Source organism: Ipomoea nil, unplaced genomic scaffold (assembly GCF_001879475.1).
Source record: "Ipomoea nil cultivar Tokyo-kokei standard unplaced genomic scaffold, Asagao_1.1 scaffold0276, whole genome shotgun sequence".
In the NCBI taxonomy this organism is placed as follows: Eukaryota; Viridiplantae; Streptophyta; class Magnoliopsida; order Solanales; family Convolvulaceae; genus Ipomoea; species Ipomoea nil.
In genome coordinates, this window is record NW_017616704.1 from 3,954,785 (window position 1) to 3,976,196 (window position 21,412).

The 21,412-nt window shown below is 34.7% G+C and overlaps 1 protein-coding gene across 1 annotated transcript; it reads left to right on the top strand.

Moving 5' to 3' along the window:
• The first annotated feature begins 8,596 nt into the window (after window positions 1-8,596).
• Window positions 8,597-10,568, top strand: LOC109154806 (cytochrome b-c1 complex subunit 7-2-like). Its single transcript, XM_019302545.1, has 4 exons — window positions 8,597-8,796; window positions 8,876-9,033; window positions 9,262-9,309; window positions 10,170-10,568. The coding sequence occupies exons 1-4, from the start codon at window positions 8,697-8,699 to the stop codon at window positions 10,236-10,238; spliced, it is 375 nt and encodes a 124-aa protein (XP_019158090.1). The 5' UTR covers window positions 8,597-8,696; the 3' UTR covers window positions 10,239-10,568.
• The last annotated feature ends 10,844 nt before the right edge of the window (window positions 10,569-21,412 follow it).

Consider the following 21,412-nt stretch of genomic DNA (forward strand, 5'->3'; position numbering starts at 1 on the left):
ATATTTATGTGATAATTTTTTTAATTAGTGATTAGAATAATTTTTACTAGTTTCTAAATAATTGCTTGTGTTTGAGAAATTTGTTTACTAAAGTGTTAAACCGTGTGTATGTATATGTTATTTGGAAAGTTCTGTCTAATTTGTTTATTTTCCAAAAATCTTGTTTCTTAATTTTTTTTTTTTTACCGTGTATATGCATGATTATATATGAATATGATTTAATTGCTAAAATTTAATTATTCCATATATGTTTCGAAATTGCATGTGAGATTTACGAAAATTTGTGTAATTTGTGTGAAATTATGTGTTTAAATATGATGTGTACATGTTTTTGAGAAGAAAAAGAAAGAGATCAGATTGGATTGAAACCTCCTCCCTCTAAATCTCTACCCCTAAAACCCAAACCCAAACCCATTAAAACTCTCCACCTCTCAAAACCCACACCCCTTAAACTTCCACCCATAATTAATCCCACAAAAATCTGACCCTCTCTCTCGTAAATCAGATCCCCTCTCATAAATTCTGATCGACTCCCTCTCTCGAAGATCTTGATCGTCACCCTTAATTACCATGCCATAAATCTAAGTAAATCTCATCTCAAACCCCGATAGATACATGTCTAATCATCTCCCTAGCACCGCCCTCCTCAGCCAATAGCAACTCACCCAAATTTAATGGACGTCAATCATGCCCGCTCAGAACCCAACTGTCGACCATAATCCTTGAAGCCAACTCTAGAAGTCTTCAGCTGTTCTCGAGCCTATATATTGGCAAGGGTAATCCAAACCACAACCGTGCAGTAGTTTGTTTTTGTTTTGCAGGAGAACCATGGTGTCAAAAGATAAGAACAATGGAGAAAGGAGAACATCCAAGAGGATCTGGGATTAAGTAAGGCTCCAAAAGTTGCGAGCCAGAAGGACGGAAGCTGGAGGACATCTCGTTGGGGATACTGCGAATGAGCCTCTTATTGTATCTGAAGAGGAAAACTTTCAAAGTCCTGATCAATGTGTACCTGTCTCACCGCCATAAGAAGAAGGTTTCATATATGCAGAAGAAGGAGAAGCCAACCTCAAGAAAAATCTGTCATCACAATGTCAAGACTTGGCCGAACCGGAGAAGTCCAAAGGGTTCTGAAGTTTTCACCTGTTGTTCAGCCGGACATCTACCAGGAGATTCTGAACATGAGTGATTCAGAATACTTCCACTACCTGAAGCAGCTGACTTTCGGACCGGTCATGCCACCACCCGGATTTGAAGGGCTTCCTCAAGAACATCTTGCACCACCTGTTCAAAATGATGCACCACCGGCAGTGGAACAAGATCTACCACCAGTTCCACCAGAACTTGTTCTGCAACCTACTCCACCACCGGTGAATCCTCATATCCGTCCACCTGTGGACTATACAAGGTTCTTCAATGCAACGTACTCGTCCTCAAGCTCAAACATGCTCAGTGAAAACTCAAGACCAGGGTACTGCTCATCTCCTCCACACACTGACTCGGACAACAGTGAAGATGAATGTTATTCTACAAATCGCAGTTGATGTGGTTGTATTGTCAAGAATCCCTATGTGATCGTTTTTGTACTCCTGACTAAAGGAGTAATAAATAAAAATTGTCTCAGGTTGGTTGTCTCTGAAACAATCGTGATTCCTACCCTTTTAAAAAGAACCACAAAATGAACAAACTTACTCATCACGCCATATGGTCAAAAGTCAAAAAATGGACCCTACAAGGGATGAAGTAAGGGATCAAATTGATGGTGAAATTAGACCCTCAATTGGGGGAAATGTTTGTATGAAGCGCCAGTGCATGATAACAACCCTATGATGTCACATCAAAGTAACTCTCTGGAAGTCAATTTAAATATAGAGCTTATTTCAAGAACAGAGATCATTGCAGAAGAAGAAATTGGAAATCAACTTCAAGAAGCTGAATCACCAGAAGGAAACTTGCAGCTTGTTGAAAATCTAGTTCTACCTGATTCACGAAGGAATTTGTTCAAATCTTTGCACTCTCTGAACATGAGTGGAAGCCGAAGCCGTGAAGAAGATGAAGAAGATTTGTTAACATCACTATTTGCAAAAGTTACAGAGACAAGTGATGTTGTGTGTCAAAAGATTGGAACTACTCTAACCGAGCAAGGACATCTCTCTTTGCAACATTTTGAGGACACACGAACCAATTTGAAGGAGCTATTGGAACATCAAAACGCTCTGCAGACGAAAATAGACAGAGCTGAAAGACATTTGAAAGGAGATCTCACCGAAAGATTATTGGAGATAATCCAACTCATGAAGAAGGAACGAGAAGCTACCGAGAAGATCAACAATGAAAGACACTTGAGAGAAATAAAGGCCATACAAGACCAAGAGACAAGGATAAATCACCTTGAGGTAGAATTATCCTCCATGGCTAACAAAATATCTGATTTGCAGGATGTTTCTCTCAAAACACATGATGGTGTTAAGCTTGTTAAAGCCAATCAAGAACAAGATTCCAAATCCCTTGACTTTTTGATTGATAATGCCATAAGGGGGGAAGAAATTCTCAATCATCTGACTTTACAACAACAGGAATTCATCCTTGGAAGTCAACCACAACAGCCAGTTTTGACCGCCTCACCAACGAAAGGCCGTGGCCGAGGACGTGGTCAACAATCCCAAGTTGGTTTCGCTCAGTTTGCAAATCCGAGTCTTGGATCAAGCTCATCGAAAGTTGCTGAAACTCGAGGCTGGTTCGAATGCTCAAAAGGAACCGTAACACCGCAAAAAATCTAGACATCCGAGAATGTGCCAAGTATGGTGAAAAGATGGTCCAAAGCTGATCAAGCTCAATGGATATCTGACAAGAATAATGAAGAAGAAGCGAAAAGGAAGCGAACCGAGATGTGGTATGAGCTTAGAGATCATACCAACAATAATGGTGAAAGTTTGGGATTCCAAAGAAGCTTTGAAGAATGCATAGTTTGGTGGGAAGCCGGAGTTCTTCCGGGCACCAACATTAAAGATGCCTTTGGACACTACATGGCTGGAAATGTGACTAAGAGGTTTGAATGTGAAAAGTTCAAAAATGATATCTGTAAGATGAGAGAACATATCAAGGACATATTGAAAGCTGACATGGGAGTCAAGAAACCCAGATGGAATCAGATATGAACTCCACAAAAATATGATGTTTTGAATATCTATATTTTGGAATGATTTTGGCTATAATAATATTTCCTCTATCGACTAATATGAATAAATATTTCCCATGGTCTGATCTAAGTCTGTTTTGATTTATTTTGGCTATCATGTATTAGTTCGTGAATTAAAAAGACAAGAGTTGTTAAACGCATGCAAAATTGAAAAGATAACAATTGATTAAAAATTAATCAAGGATGCGTATAGGACTTGTCTGAATTAATTCACAAGTATTTTCCCTAGAATTATTTTTTGTCAAACTCATCTTGGCTTTGTCAAAATAAAATTGAGCAAAAATTGAAATTATTTTCAAAGACTTAAAGCCAATGTTTGAGTATAAGTTATGGCATTATCAAAAGGGGGGAAATTGTTAGGAATAAATTGTAATAGATTTTGATATGCCATATTGTAAATCGTAGAAGCGTTTCTACCGGAGCGTAGAAGACGGGGGGAAAGTAACGCGGAGTCGTGAAATCCTGGGAAAGTAACGCGGCGACGTGAAACCTGAAGCAGCAGTGTTGGTGGCACTGGGCGTGATTAGTGTGGGCTTGGTGATCAAAGCACTAGATCACGAAATTCATTGTATCTTGGAACCAAGAAGTGGTGGATATAGTGAATTGCTCTTGGAGATAAGAGCAAGTGGAGTATGAGGATTACACCACCTCCGAACCACTATAAATTGCCTTGTGTTCTTTACCACTTTCTTTACTTACTGCTCTTGCTTGCTTCTCATGAGAATAATCTTGATACAATATACACACACACCGTATCGTTTATTATTTCCACTGTGCACCGGACTCTAACAATCTAGTTAAGAGTCTTGGTTTCTCTGTTGCCTTAGCAATTGTTGTACTGTGCTAAAAAGTTTGAAAGTCTATTCACCCCCCCCCCCCCTCTAGACTTTCACCTTACCTCTTTTGGGACCAACACAATTCCTCGTTTTACATTTGGTTATTGTATTTTCATTCTTTCCTCATTCTTTTCTCTCCCGATGTACATGCTTTCTTACACATTCTTCTCTTGCATCTAGTACTCTTGTTAATACATTTCATGGGATTGTCTTGCACTCCATTTACTCCGATTTGCCATCCTTGAGATCGACATCCCCGGAAATCTTCATTCCCAACCTTCATTACCATCCACCACTTTCTACACTTGTCAAAATGGCGTCGTTGCCGGGGATGACAATAGTTGCTAAGTAGAGTGCGTTTACTTTGACATCTAGTGGTGTATTGATAAGAGTTCTAGGTTGCCCATTCATTTCATTGTTTTGTCTTATTTTTGTACATATCTTGTTTTGCTATTTGACTTGGGAGTGAGCACCATTACCTTGCATATCATATTTGCTCACCTTGCAACTACTTCTAGTTGCAAGTATACTTGTTTGGTGAAGCTTTTGTGTAGGAAATTTTTCAAAATCATATCCAAACGAGCTCACCAATGAATAAGGATGCATATCCTTATGGATGTCCACTCGGTGAAGAAGTATCGTTGAGTCATTCTCCACCTTGCACTTTTGGACAACATGCCCATTACAGCCCTTATGCATACCATTATCCACCACACTTTCCACCTCACTACCCACCACACTTTCCATTTCACTATCACCCACCATATCCACCATTTCCATTTCACCATCCACCACCACCACCAAACCAATTTGAAAGAGTCAAAACTATATATTCACACGAACCCCAACATATTTACCCACCCGAAAACACACTTCAAGTACCCACCCAATGGCATGATGTTGAAAGAACATCCTATGAGCCATACAATCACTCACATTGGAATGAACCACCTTATGAGAACCCACCACACCTTAGTTATGAGCTTGCACGCTTAGAGCGGAAGTGGCTAAAGATCATACACAAGGAAAAGGAAGGATTGATCAAACTCAAAGCCGAAATCAGGGAAATACTAGAAGAGGAGTTAAGGACCTTCCGGGAGAATGATATGCTACCCTCATCGAAACGGTTGGAGGAAAACTTTTGCCACTTGATGAAAGAGCTCACCATAAAATTTGAGATGGAGGCCCAAGCTAATGCTTCAAGGAATGTTGAACTAAAGAGGGCCGAGGATGATCCCTTGCTAGATGACACCCCCATTCTTGAAGAGATTCCAATTCATGAATTGGAAGATCAAAAAGGGGTGGAGGAAGCTAGTGAGAGTGATGATGATATTGAGGTTGTGTGGGAAGATGAGAAGCCAAATGGTGACACTACATGTGGTAACATTCTTGACTCTACTTGTGTCATTCCATTTGATGATATATGTGCTAAATCTTGTCATGATCATATTTGTGCCCCGTGTGAGGATGACCCACCCCCTTGATTATTCTATTGATTCTTTTGTTGATATTTCTATTGATGTTTTGGGAGATGATTCCTTAGATACTAGTGATATTGATTCTATGGGTACAATTGGTGATTGTGACAATATTTCGTTTCTATGGGTACAATTGGTGAGGATGACCCCCTTGATTATTCTATTGATTTTTTGTTGATATTTCTCTTGATGTTTTGGGGGATGATTCCTTAGATACTAGTGATATTGATTCTATGGGTACAATTGGTGATTGTGACAATATTTCGTTTCATGCTTCTGAGGATGACTCCTTTGATTCTTGCAATAATGTGCTTAATGCTTTTAATAATGTTTATTGTGATTCTTGGGAGGATGATTCTATTGGCGGTTGTGATACTATCTCTTCTCATTCTTGTGATGAATTTTATTATTGTGAGGATTTTGGGTGGGGGGATGAGGAGAATATTGATTGTGTTGATAAGGGTGGTGTGCAAATTAAAGTTGTGAAGTTGTCACTTTTGGCAACAGTGTTGGGGGTGAGATGAGTGAAAATGATGTAGATGAGATGCAAAATGGTGGTGTTGAAGATCAAAGTGTGGAAAAGAGTAAAATGGTAGAAAATGAAAATAACTTTGTGGTGTTTGTTGACATAAGTGCATGAAAGGAGAAATATAATGAGGGTGGACAGGAAGGAAAAATAAGAGAGAAAGGGCACAATATTTTTGTGGGAGAGAGCTTATTTCCTTATGCATTCCCTTGCATGATCTTGAATAAAATTGTGCACATTTATTTTGCTTATGTGTTTAAGAATGCACGGCATGTTGGGGCATATCTCAATGCTAAGGTGGACGGGACGCATGGCCCGACCCCCCTTTTTATGTATTTTGATGTGTAACACACGTTTTGTCTAGCCAAAGATGTAAAACATTGCGCTTCTTGGGAGACAACTGAAGCAAATTTTGAAAAAAATGAAAAAAAAAATCATAAAATGAAAAAAATGACAAAAATATGTGTTTCGTTTTTAATTGTGTGCTTGAATTGTGTTTTCGGTATTTTTGTACTTGAGCTAACAATTGTAGGGACAATCACTAAGAAGCCGGAAATGTCAAAAAGGGGAGGCAATTTGTAAGAGAATGGAAGCAGTAGGATCCACGTGCGTGGGAGGATTGGACACAGAAAAGTCCACGCACCCAACCCACGTGTGTAGGGTGGTCACAATTGTAGGGAAAGTCACTAAAAAGCCGAAAATGTCAAAAAGGGGAGGCAATTTGTAAGAGAATGGAAGCAGTAGGATCCACATGCGTGGGAGGATTTGATACAGAAAAGTCCACGCACCCAACCCACGTGTGTGGGGTGGTCACAGAAACATCCACGCATTGCTTAGTGGTGCATCGTCTTGTGGTAACTCGTCTTTGTCTTGTGGCTACCTCGTCTAGTGAACTCCAAAAATGCTTTAAAAAGGAATCAAACCACAGATCATGTGACTTACTTAACACTAAATCTTCATCCAACTATGCTAGCTCAACCTTTGGTGAACTATGTGCTCCAAAATATTTTAAGTATCTTCCCGCTTAAGTCTTCTCAAATAAGATATGCACTTCAAAACTTAACTGTTTGACGTGAACATTTTTGCATGGACGCAACTTGCATGCATGGACTGCTACTGACTCAAATAAAATTGGGGAATACTAGTTTTTCAAAAATACATTTGACTCATCAAAATCTTACAATTTATTCTTAACACTTTAGCGTTACTATAGTGAAATTAGTGTGTGTGAAAAATGAAATTAAAATACAGAACACATTATCGTCAAATGAAATTGTTGTATAATTAAAATAATACTTTAGTATTGCTATAATGAAACTAGTGTGCGTGAAAAATGAAACTAAAATTCAGAGCCATACAATAACATATATTGTCAAATGACTTGAAGTACAATTAAAATAATACTTTAACATTACTATAATTAAAGTAGTGTGTGTGAAAAATGAAACAACAAAAATAGATCGAGCTCAAGCAATAATGTATATTATAAAATATTCAAATGAAACTATAGTAGAATTAAAATGATACTTTAGTATTGCTATAATGAAACTAGTGTGGATGGAAAATGAAACTAAAAAGCATAGCAATATTGTCAAATGAAACTGAATGTGTAATTAAAATGATACATACTCCATGGTCCACCCTGCTACATAGATCATGGTCCACAGTAAAATTGGTCGTTATACTGTAGACCATGGTCCGAGAACGACGTCGTTTTTTTAAGTAAAGTAACAGCAGCCGTAAAATTTTAACAAATTCTGTATTTTTGGTGTATTCAAAATAAAATGAAACTACAATATATCTAAAATGAAACTAAATAACTTGTCTCGCATATTGTATTTATATTATCAAATAAAACTGTCATTGAATTGAAATTATACTTTAGTTGTGTTGAAATGAAACTGCAGTATGTATAAAATAAAACTGAATAACATGTCTCACATATTGAGTGTATATTGTCAAATAAAACTGTAGTTGAACTTAAATGATACTTTAATTTTGTTGAAATGAAACTACAGTGTGTATAAAAAAAATTGAATAACATGTCTCACATATTGAGTGTATATTGTCAAATGAAACTGTAATTATATCAAAATGTTATTTTAGTTGTATCGTAATGAAACTACAATGTATATAAAATGAAACTGAATAACAGTTTCACATATTTGAGTGTATATTGTCAAATGAAACCGTAGTTGAATTAGAATTATAATTTAGTGGTGTTGTAATAAGACTACAGTGTGTATAAAATAAAATTCAATCACAGGTCTCACTGTAATAAGACTATTGTATTTATAATGTCAAATTAAACTATATTTGAAACAAAATGGAACCTTAGTTGTGTCGAAATGAAACTACAATGTATATAAAATGAAACTGAATATATTATACACGAACATGTGTCGGTTTTTTTTTTTTTCATTAAAAAAACGACACCATTTTGAATATTTGTCCACACAATTGTGTGGTCCACAGTAAAATTTGCCCCATTAACATTTGCAGTTTGCCAGGCCTATTTGATTCCAGCTTGGCCATCAAAGTGCGTAAATTTTCAATCCTTGACCGTTTCTATCGCTCTTGGATTGTTAGACTACAGACAAAATAAACTTTAAAGCCCGCCGGGATTTTCTTGGATTTTGAAGTGCACGTAGGAGGAAATGGCGTCGCCGTCGTGGATTCAATCGCTGTTGAACCCCTCGAAGAATTGGTTCGCCGCACAGCATATGAAAGCTATCTCCAACCGCCTCCGAAAATACGGTGATTATTTCTCTTCCCTTCTCTTGCTCTGCTCACATTTTCTGTCCATTATCATGAAGTTTTTCTTATCTGAAATTAGGTTTGAGATACGATGATTTGTTTGATCCGAAGGAGCATTTGGACATCAAGGAGGCTATGGAACGGCTACCTCAAGAAGTTATCGATGCTCGGAACCAGCGTCTCAAACGTGCTATAGATCTCTCAATGAAGCATGAGTACCTCCCTGATGATCTTCAGGTTGAATTTTTTTCGTGTGACTAATACTTTCTGCTGAATGTGTGTGTGTTTTGCGTGTGAACGGCGACATAGATGAAGCGTGAAAATGATTTTAATGTGTGATCCGAATGAATTGGGATTTAAATGGAAGGAAAGATAAAGAATTTGCAGTAAATTAATATATAATATATATAAACATCTCTGATCGTGATGTTATTTGAGCTGACTGGGTGTATATCATGTTTTCAGAAAATGCAGACGCCATTTAGAAGTTATCTGCATGAAATGGTGGATCTCGTAAGTTCTTGTTTCAATCTGAGTATTTGGTCTGTGCATATTGATTTCCACTTTTTGCTTGACTTTGCATTTGGAATTATACATTCTCTTGGGCAAAGTTCAAAATGTTAAGCCTAAAATTCTTTTATTTGAAGTTTACAGATGTTAAATTCAACTGTGTGGATATTATGAGGATTCTTGAAAACAAGTATATGAAATATGATGTTTTGACATAATTTAGTTAAGAGCATACAAGCTACATTGAATCTTTGTTGAGAATGCTTAATAATGTTTGTTATCATCTGTTGGGTATGGAGACATTTATTACTGCAGCAAGCCAAAAAAAAAAAAAAAAGGTTTCATGGACTTTTCATAAAGGGCATGCCCCAATGACAGACCTCATTTCTTCACTGGAAGACTGCTTCTCTTATTGCCTGATAAGAGCAAGAATTACCTTTATGAGAGGTTATTATGACAAAAATTTGACAGTTCATTTCACTCCCACTTTCTGGCTATAGAGTGTAGACCCTTGTGCTTCTGTCTCTGGTCTTTAATATGGAGTATTTTTTTTGTCCCCTAATTTTGACACTCATCAAGGCTCAAGGCTTCATACCATCTTATGCAAAGTACATACTTTGTTTTGACATGTCTAGGAGCATTTGACTTAACTTTTTGAAGAAATTTCTTTTTCTTATACTATACCTATCTATTTCTTTAATTTACGTGGCATGATCGAGTAGTGTCAAAACGCAGCCTAGATATATATATTGAATTTAAAAGGACCTTGCAGGACCTAAACAGTCACCTTGAGGTTTTGCTTATTCTCTTCCTTTTTCTTCATTTGTTTGTATTCACTAGACTAGAAAACTGTGCTCTTGCAGGTAGAGAAAGAGAGAGCAGAACGGACAGCTTTAGGAGCATTGCCTCTTTACCAAAGGACATTCCCATGATGTGCCATCTCTGGGAACAAATGATTTTGATGATTAATAATTGGCATTCTTCTTTTTCCGCCGCCCAGATGATTAGAAATCATCTATTGTTTTCTTGCTGTTGCTTTAGGCAACACTATTAGGTCTGCCGGCTGTTTGTGGCAAATAATGTTTCTATGCAACTCAAGTTTTAGAGATAAGAGGGTTGTTAGAAAGTTCTTTTTGTCCATTGCACTTCTAAAACTAGCCATCTTTCTTCTGTCTTTGGTTTCAGCTGAGATGTTTTGAAATTCAGCATTGGCGTTTTAGTTATATCAGCAGCATCTAGATTACAGGTGCTATTGTGAACCATGCCCTTCTCTCTGTGGTATTGCCAATATGATAATTATACTCTATAGGATCTCAAATTTGGCATTTGATTTATAAAGTAAAGGTTTATTGATGAATTTTTTTTAAAATATTTGTGATAGTTACATTTAAATTTTAAAAATTTGACAATTTCATACCAAAATTAGTTTTTTCTAATTTTAACTTTACATGATTTTACTTTTTGGCTCTCAAAAAATGTACTTTATCACACTCATTACATCTTAGGTTTGTAATTAGATGGCCCTTGGACAAATTAGTACGATTGGGCTAGATGTTTTCTCGAAATTGCAGGTAGGATGAGGCAACCATCAATGAATGAAAAGAAGAGGAAGAATGAAAAGATGGAGTAGGAAGAGAGAGGTTAGATGAGTTAGAAGTTGTTAGTGTTAATTTCTTGGCCTCAACTTTATTAGTTTAGTGCATGTAACAAACTCTCAATTCCTTTTTATATAAATAGGATTGTATGTAGACAGAGAAACTTATAATACATGTTCTTGGCTTTTCTCTCTATTTCTTCCTACTCCATCTTCTCCATTCATCATCTCTTTTTATTGATATTTGCCTCATTCTAACTACAATTCGAGATGGTATAAAAGCTATAAGAGCATCTCCATTAGAGGTTTTTTACAAGTTTTTTGTTTATTTCGATGATAGAGAGGGTGTTGTAGAGAGAAGAGAATGGAGGAGAGAAGATTTTTTTTTTTGCCGGATGAAGTTTTTTGTGGGGTCTACAATAAGAGGAAAAAAGAAAAATAGTTTCCTTTGGCGCACCAGGTACGCTCAGTGCGCTGTGCACTACAGGCTCCCTTTGGGCGCATTAAACATCTTTTTTTTTTTTTTTTTTTTTTTTTTTTGCAGTTTTCCTTATTTTGCATTCTTTTTCCTATTTTTCATCCTCTTCTCCCTCCTATGTAGCACAAGAAAACTGACAAAAAACTCAAGTTGTTGGAGATGCTAGAATGTTGACATGAGTAGGATTTCATCCTATCTAGTGTTAAGCTTGGTGTAGGATTTGAGTTTTGCCCTTTTTCAATCAGATAAGACAGCAATTTTTCATATTGCTTAGCTCCTTGGTGAATCCTTCTGCTGATTTGGATGTTGGTTAGCTGCACTATACTCTTCTGTTTTATTGCACAAGTTACAGTTGCAGCCTCTCTATGCTTTAATATGCTTGCTAAAAGGCTAACATATCTTTTTCGTTAATTAGTCATTCTTGCAAATAAAGCATAGAATTTGTTTATAATTAAAAATAGATAGATATTTTATGACTGTATATAGATTGGATGGCTTCTAAGATTATTTATACATACTTAAATCATTAAAGCTTTGAAAAGAAATTGGTTAATTTAATTCAAAGAATTGTCACCTTGCACTATTGGAAATTATGGAATTTCCGACCACCTGAAAATGATCTTAAATTAAGTTGATACCAAAAAGTCCAAAAAGTGGTCGGAAATAGCAACAAAGGTTTTTCCGGATACCAAAAGTGGTCGGAACAAGGCTTTTGACTTGATTTAAGATTACTTTCAGGTGGTCGGAAATTCCATAATTTCCACTAGTGTTGTTTGGGCAATAACATAAAGAAAATATTTATTCATTAATAATAATTGTAGCTACATTGTGAAAAATGATGTATGCACTAAATAGTGCATTAGATAATGTGATTTGTCAAAATTTATAAACATGTTGTGATCATAGCCTTTAGGTTGTAGCCTCACCGGAGAAACGGATTGCATTCATAATAGAAACAATTCAAACGAAAAGAACACAAAGATAATGTAGAGAGAAAGTGACAACAATTTCCATTCATCATCCTCAAGTACATTATACATGATACATATAACGGAAATCATAAATGGGGACATAAATATGTATGTTACATAATAATGTCAAGCATATATATTTATACCACTTCCCCTTAGACATTATTTGACTATGATCTTGTCTTGTTTAAGTAGGAAAACCCAGTGGGAAAAACTTAGACAAACATTAAAAACTTTTTAGGAAAACTCAGGGAAAAACTTAGGAGAGGGTGTATTCAATCATGCATGACTTTCATATAGAGTTTTAAAGACTTTTATGAACTTTAAAAGTTTGGGGGTATTCAATTCAAACTTTTAGAGAGTTTTAAAAGTCAGGCGGTATTCAATCAAGATTTTTAAAGGGTCTTTAAAAGTCGTGTGGTACGATTAAGAGTTTTAGAGAGTGTTTAAAAGTCACGTGGTATTCAAAAAGTTATGAACTTTTGAAGACTTTTTAATTTTAAGACTTTTGTAGACTTTTTCTTCTCAAATATAAATAGTTGAAATCCAACCATCAACCCCCAGATTTCAAAATTTTCTTTCTAACAACTTTGAATGTTTTCTCTCTCTATTTAAACTCTACTTTTTCTCCCAATTTAAACTTTATAAACCTATCTAAATTTAATAAAATTATTTTTTACTTCATTATCCTATATTTTCCTCATACCTAAACTCTACCAATTTTTTTTCTCTCTCTATTTTTTACTGCTTGTTTATATTGATTTTTATTTTTTTTCTATGAATTTTTTATCCCTAACTTTCTCTAATTCTCCCTAAATACATGAACAAAGCAATTTTTTCATCATCAAATTTTAGTATATGTTTCATAATATTCATATAAATACTTATATATTTTGATTTTTATTCTTTTTATGTTTATATTCGTAATATATATTTTTCATTTTTTTAACAAGAAGTTACTACGAATAGCGAACTACTGTTCGCAACAACAATTTGGGGTTGCAAACAGTAACACATTGTTGTTGTTCGCAGTCTCAAATTGCTATTGCAAATAATAGTTATTTGCGTGATGCCTAGCAATATATCAAGTATAATTTTTTTTATATATATATTATGAATATTATATTTTTATTCTTTTTATTTTATGCAACTTGTAATTATATTTTTAAATATTTTATTTGATCAATTCTTTTATTATAAATTTTCTTATTCAATATTGTTATGAATTTCTAATGAAATAATTTTTTTTATGTTTATTAATAATATATATAAGTAATTAGCATATAAGTCTCAACATACTATGGATAAATTAATAATGTTGAGAATGTTGATGTGGGTGAAGAATTACATAATAAGAAAATTTTATGATATATTATAAATGGTTTGTAAGAAAATTATAAATGATAAGAATCAAAATCATTGAAAGTTTGTAAGGATGTATTCAATTTAGAATTTCAATGACTTTTGTAAACTTTTTAAAATAAAAAGTTGATAAAAGTCTATGAATGTTTTTTATATAGACTTTTATAGAGTCTTATAAAGTTTTAAAAAGTTTTGAACGACTCTATGAAAGTCAATCAAAGTTTATTAAAATCTATCATTTTAAAAGTTTTTAAAACACTACAAAAGTCATGATTGAATACACCCCCCTTAGACAAGCATTTAAAACTTTTTAAGAAAATCCAGTAGGAAAAACTTAGACAAGAAAATAGTACAAGGTATATGAATAGTATACATTTGAATACCTTCATGCCTCATTAAAAACTTCACTAGGAAAACCACGTGGGAAAAACCTAGTTGAAGAAAATCATATATGGTACTGATTGCCTTATTAAAAACTTAAGAAAACACTGTGGGATAAACTTAGTTAAGGGAAAAAGAGTACAACCATAAGCCTTCAAGGCATAATCTTCAGAGTTTTGGGGTTTGTCTACTTTAAGCATTTATTTTGCAACTTTTTCACATTGACATTATTATATCATACCCATGCCTCGTTAAAAACCACACTAGAAAAACTCGATGGGAAAAAAACCTAGTGAGAAAAAGAGTACATGGTATGTATATGTTGCAAAAAGTACAACTATTAGTCTTTTAAGACCCAATCTACGAAATTGATTTGAGTGAATGTACTTTCCGTCTCCCCCTGAAGATAACAATCTTCAAATTCTATAAAATTATTGTTTCAGAAGATGTAGTGAGGAGATATAATAGAATCTTCAAGATTCTCACTATAGGTAATATTTTATACAATAATTTCGTGACTCTTCGGGAGTTTACGTGGGTTGAGTATTTATATAACTTTGTCTTTAAACATACCCACTTTATAAATTATAAGATAAACTTTATTATCCTCACATAGGACAGTGGAGATAAAACAAAACATAACTAGTTTTGGATTTGGCACCACGAGGATAAAAAATAATACCGAAGTAGTCTACGAATACAACATCGGTATATTGCATAATTTTCAAAATCCTTTATAAATCAAAGATACTGGAGGATATTTGAATATTATTTCAGTATTTGATTATAGGAGGAGCCCTAGGTGTTATCGGTAATTTCATTGTAAGGAAAATTGTCAAGTCTTTATCCAATCATGAAATTTCTGGTTCTATAATAGTGTTCCAATAACAATTGAATTAATGGGCTCCCAGTCCTAAATTGTCCTCATTTTCTTCTTCGAGTTTAAATGGTCTTTTATCTACTTCAAGAGATTTGGACAACTGTTAGTGTGATAAGTCAATGGGCATGTTTGGTTATTGGCGGATCCGCCAAAATTTTGGCGGATCCACCGACTTTGGCGTTTTGACAAAGCCATTGTTTAGTTAACAGCGGTTTGGAGCAGCGGATTGCTCCAAACCGCTGATTTTAGAAACGCTGCATATAGCAGCGTTTCTCTTTGGCGTTTTGGGCAAAAGCCCAAAACGCCCTTATATATTAAAAAAAAATTAACGTTGTTGTTGTTAATTAAAATGAGAAGCCTCAGGCTTCATTAATAATGAAGCCTGAGGCTTCTAATTCCCTGCCCTGGGATGCAAATTGGGGCGTTGAGCTCCCCTTTTAATGAGGGAGCTCAACGCCCTTTTTTATTTATTTGTTGTCAATGTAGGATCAGATTTGATCCCACATCACATTTCTCTCTCTCTCTCTCTCTCTCTCTCTCTCTCTCTCTCTCTCTCTCTCTCTCTCTCTCTCTCTCTCTCTCTCTCTCTCTCTCTCTCTATCTTTTTAATTTTAAAATTTTGATTATTATTATTATTCTTAATTAATTAATTAATAATAATAATAATAATAATAATAATAATAATAATAATACTTATTATTATTATTATTATTATTATTATTATTATTATTATTATTATTATTATTATTATTATTATTATTATATGTATACCCTTTTGGTCATTTTACATGTTAACCGCTAATTTAAATCGCTAATTTTACCAAACATCTTTTTATAGACCGCTGATATAATCCGCTGGTCAAACCCACTAACACAATCCGCTATTTGTTAACCGCTAACACAATCTGCTAACGCTAACCGCTAACCGCTATTTGCCAAACAAGGCCAATGATACTTATCTATAAGAATGCGTCAAAGGAATTTTTCTAAAATAGATTAATTGGTGTATAAAATTTCTTTCTAAGAAATACTCGATCTGCAGGTCGAGATAATAATTTGTTTTCCAAATCCTTTATTTTACAATAAGCCCCTTAATAAATACCTACATATTCATTTCTATAATTTCCTATTTTAAGAGGAAATTACTCCATCAATTGCTTTACTATTTTAAGTAAAACATGTGTACTTCAACAACAAACATGTTTTGATATTTACTTTCTTTCATTTTGAGAATTATAAATTCATCAAGAATTTTCCAGATAAACATTAGTGTCTAATGACCCATAATTTTTAGGTCATGACTTTAATAAGCTTCATATCTAAATTTATTATTATACCAATTATTAATAAGCTTCATATTTAATGATATTCATCATGGGAGAGTATACTTGATTCTGGGTTTCTTCGTGAACCCTTAGGCTACAGACTCGCTTTATATCTCACCACCTTATCATTCTTGTTTTTCTTTCACACAAGCACCATTTGTAACCTACAGGGTTAATACTTCAATGGTGTATAAAAGGAATATATTAACGAGTTGAGCTATATATGCCTTTAATTGCTCTCTTTATACATTAATCAATCTAGGTGTTTCTGGCACCTAGCTCAGGATCCAGATTATCATATAATATGAGCAATTTTGAAAGGCAATTGTGCTATCGACAACTTATAACAGTTTTCAAGAATTTCTCCCATATATATATATATATATATATATATATATATATATATATATATATATATATATATATATATATATATATATATATATATAATTTTCGAAGTTGACCAGATTATAGCCATTTTCCAAGGATATTTATATCTAGTTGTTCTGATAGATATATATGGTCCAATTTTGAGGAACGTGTATAGGATCTAGTCACTCTTTTTATGAAGTAGATTTATTTGGCAGATTTCTTTCTGAACTTCTAGTTCAATCTAATTGGTATATGGATGGTGTATATTTGTATAACAATTGGTGCGGCCGCACCGGCCACACGGGAAGGCGTTACCGCACCTAAACTTGGCACCAATGAGAATCTAAAAATACACCAGAGTAAGGTTAATAATGCACTGATTACATAAATAAAACACAGAACAATGTGACTTCCCATATTCCGGTGCCCTATGACGAGTTTACCGTTGCAGTTCGCTGGATAGGAGAACGTGCACGAAAATACTGAAAGAATCTTGATTAATGTGATTCGTTGGATCTATCTAATCTAATGGACTGTAATTGACCACATGACCAAACCTAACAACATGGCTGCACTTGATCACCCCTATATATATATATATATATATATATATATATATATATATATATATATATATATATATATATATATATATATATATATATATATATATATATATATATATATATGGGAAAATGGCACTTTTTACCCCTAAGTTATATACTTATAGCACTTTTTCCCCCTCAATTATTTAGGTAAGCACATTAGCCCCCTCAATTATTCTAAAAGTGGTGCTTTATCCCCCTCTGATATATTAAATTGACATTTATACCCTTAAAGTAAACATTTTATTTATTTTACTACTCCAACAAATTATTGCGTATACGTAGGGATGACCACGGTTCAGTTTGAATTGAACCGGATACTAAAGCAATCGAATTAATAGTTTACGGTTATAATTCAGATCTAGAACCCAATATTTAAATGTCAATTTATTAAAATTATGTATCAAAAAAATTGAATCTTGAACCGTGAACCGGCGGTTCCAGATCTGATTCGCGATTTTGAATCGTCCTTATTTTAAAATTGTATTTTTTATTTTAAAATAGTCTAAATTCAACAATAAATGTATTTTATTTTGTTGGTCCCGATAGGGTGGTGAAAGTCTAGAGGGGGGGGGGGGGGTGAATAGACTTTCAAGCTTTTTCAAATTAAATAACTCTTTGGTAACTTCAACTCTAAGTAACAAGTAAATAGAGCAAGTTTGTACTGCACAGCGGAATAATAGAAAAGAGTTATGCCCAACTAGTAAATTAAGTGTGCATGTATAAGATAAGTTAGGTACAAATGATATGTAAAGTGACAGAGATATCTTGAATATATAAAAGAGATGGTTCACTCAATATATAATAACAATATTCAAGATTGTAAATAAATATCGTATCACGTCGAACGTGTGACGAATGTTACATGCAACACGTCAAACTTGCTTAGAATAAATCACTATTTAAGCTCGAGAAGTTTGAGTCACATGCATACGTGAGAACACACTAAACCCGGATGATAAAGATTAATCGTGAATAGTAAACGGGTTAGTCGGATGAGATAGATAGATATAGCAAATAATGTAAGTGCGGTATGTAAATGAGAGAGGCAATTTATAGTGGTTCGGAAGTGGCGTAATCTTCCTAGTCCACTTTTCTCCTTTCACTTCTAGGAGAAATTCACTATTTTCCACACACAGTTACAATAGTGAACAAGTGCTACACAGGCACTTCCTCCGGATGTCTTGCACACAGCTACACCCTGCTCCGAGTGTCTCGCACACAGCTGCACTCAACTCCGAGTATTTCGCACACAGCTATACTCAACGCCAACTAAGTGTCTTGCACACAGCTACACTTAGCAACTACGAGTGTTTTGCACACAGCTACACTCACTAGAGTATTTTGCACACAGCTATACTCTTTCTACAATTTACAAATACAAGGATTTGTATTTCTCTCTCCAACTAGATTTTGAGACTATTCAGACTAAGTCTCTTAGAATATTTTGAGCACTAGCACTTTTGAATTTTGCACTTGTATTCTATCTCGTTTTTCTCTGTTCTTCTCACGCTCTTTGTCTTCAAGTCTTCATGGCTTTTTATACTCAATCAAATATATCCGTTGGAGTGGGATAATTTGATATTTGAATTTTGAATCTTCATAGCCTGATATTGTTGACAGTAGTAGATCTTCAATTTTGATTTGATTTGTCAACTTGCCTGACAAAGTAATTATTTTTAGCACAACTTTGATTTTCTAGTTGTTTCTAAAAATATTACTTTAATTGTCAATTTGAATATCCAACGAATCTTTGAAATAAATTCATCTGATAGAATTTATTTCTAGAATAAGTTTTTATATTCAAGCCTTCATAAATATTTTTCCGTTCTGATCAAATGTCTTTCAGGAAATTTTGGAGTTTTGTGGCATGTGGGTGGACTTGGAGTAAATTCCTTCGAATTTATCCAATTTCTGATCATCTTGCTCTTTTGCCACATTGTGCTCCTCTGACTTGAACATCGTGCTTCTTTTGATGCATTGTGCTCTTCTGACAACATTGTGCTCCTTAGCTGCATTGTGCTCTTTTCAGATTTGGTCACATTGTGCTCCTTTGGTGAGCATCGTGCTCCTTCGGACACATTGTGCTCCTTTGGCATACATTGTGCTCTTCTGACACACATCGAGCTCCTTCAAAAATCTGCCTTATTAAAAATATAGATCCTTGGGGGGAATTGATCTCGAGTGTGATCGTTTAGAGTAAGGACCTCTACCATTTCGCCGTTAGGCTCATCCGGTCATTCCTTGCAACGCCATTTCTTTATGCTTCTTTCACGGATGAATACTCATAGGACCAAAATTAATTTCTCAAATTAATTTTGTTCTTCCTATGGTAGATTCCTTCTGATTTCAATATTCTGATTTATGATGCTTGTACTAAAGACCTAAAAACTAAGGGGATCTAAAGATACATTTGGCTCATCAAAACTTACAAAAATATTCCTATCAATTTTCCCCCTTTTTGATGACGCCAAAACCTATACTCAGTCATTTGGCTTGTCTTTTAAAACAATTATTTTTCAAAAGATTTTATTTTCATTGACATAGCCAAGATGAGTTTAACAAATGATTTTGACTTTAGGAAAGGTATTTTTAGCCACTATACTCCTATTTCGCATTTTTGGAATTTTAATGATAATGAATTTTTGCATTTTTCCAATTCATGCGATTTGATACACTCTAAGCTAAAAATATAACCTTTCAAGACAAATAATAAAATTAAGAAACAACTTAATAACATCATAAACAGATAATTCGAATCATTTCAAATTGTTCCAAAACATTCATGGGTTCATGTACCCGTGGACCACAAAAAAAAAATTGTACCAATCATACAAATCATCTAATCACTTTGTTTCTCTTTTCCTTGAGCACATTGTTAATATGGTTCTGAACATCAACGAAATTGTCACTAATGGCAAAGTTGTTGCATACCTGCCCAACTGAATAGTAGTTGAAAGCTTCAGTGATGTTGTTTCCGGGCAGTATACCTTCTTCATACCATATGATGCACTCTTCTAGACTTTTTCCATCTTGTAGCTCGGCATCATTGACTTTGATGTAGTCCCTTAGAACCATAATCATCAAGGCTCTAGCATAGCTTTGAATTCTTCTGAAATTTTCACTTGAAACCCACATGTTTTGATCACTAGGACCACTTTTCTTCATTCCTTTTGGTAGATCATTCAAAGTCACCAATTTTGGCATTTCAACTCTACCATCTCTCGGTGTGGATTCCAAATAAAGAGCTGCACGGTTGTACCAATTTATTTGCTCAATGTTTCCCCCTGCACACACAATATCACGAAAAGAACGGTTAGTGGTATTTGCACTGCTTGATCCTCCTGGACTGCTAGCTTCACCACCACCGAACCAATACTCCAATCCTCCTTTTCTTGGTGCATTTCTTCCAGCAGATCTGCCTCCTCCACCTCTGCTACTGCTTGTGCCAACATTTCTGCTAGACATGGCAGTCATCATCATCTCAATCATGCTTTCCAAATGACTGAATCTCTCTTCCCCCTTTTTGGCGTAATCAAGAAGTATGTGAACCGATTCACGAAGAGATGAAATGGATTCAGAAATATTCTCATAAGAACCCCGAAGACAGCCCACTTTGGTGTTAACTGAGATGAGATCCGTGTGGACATCACTAATCTGCTTTTCATGTTGATGAACAACATTGAGAATACCTTGGCTTTGGCTCACGGCAATTGCTTCATTTGCCTTTCCAGAATTCTTGAGGATTTGTGAAAGTTGAATATAGAACTCATTGAGTTGCCCTTTGACATTGTTATTCAAACTTCCAACTTGTCTTTCAAGTGCTTGGTGGGTATCAATCAAATGTTGTTGACTTCTCCGATTTTCATCAAAAGATGCTTCGAATTTTCCACCTTGAATATTGACAACTTGATCCACATGAGTGTAGATCCCTTGAAACATGTTCTCCATTCGGTCAACAAGGCTTAAGACAACTTTCTCCAGATTTTCTAATTTCTCATTTGTAGGTGTGCCATCAAGTTCTTGCTCTTCTCGGGATGAGGGAAAACACCTTGCTCCTTCTTGAACAAAATCGGCTTCAAGCATGTGAGATTGAGCTTGATTTTCCACTATATTTCCTTCCCTTTCCGGAGTTAGT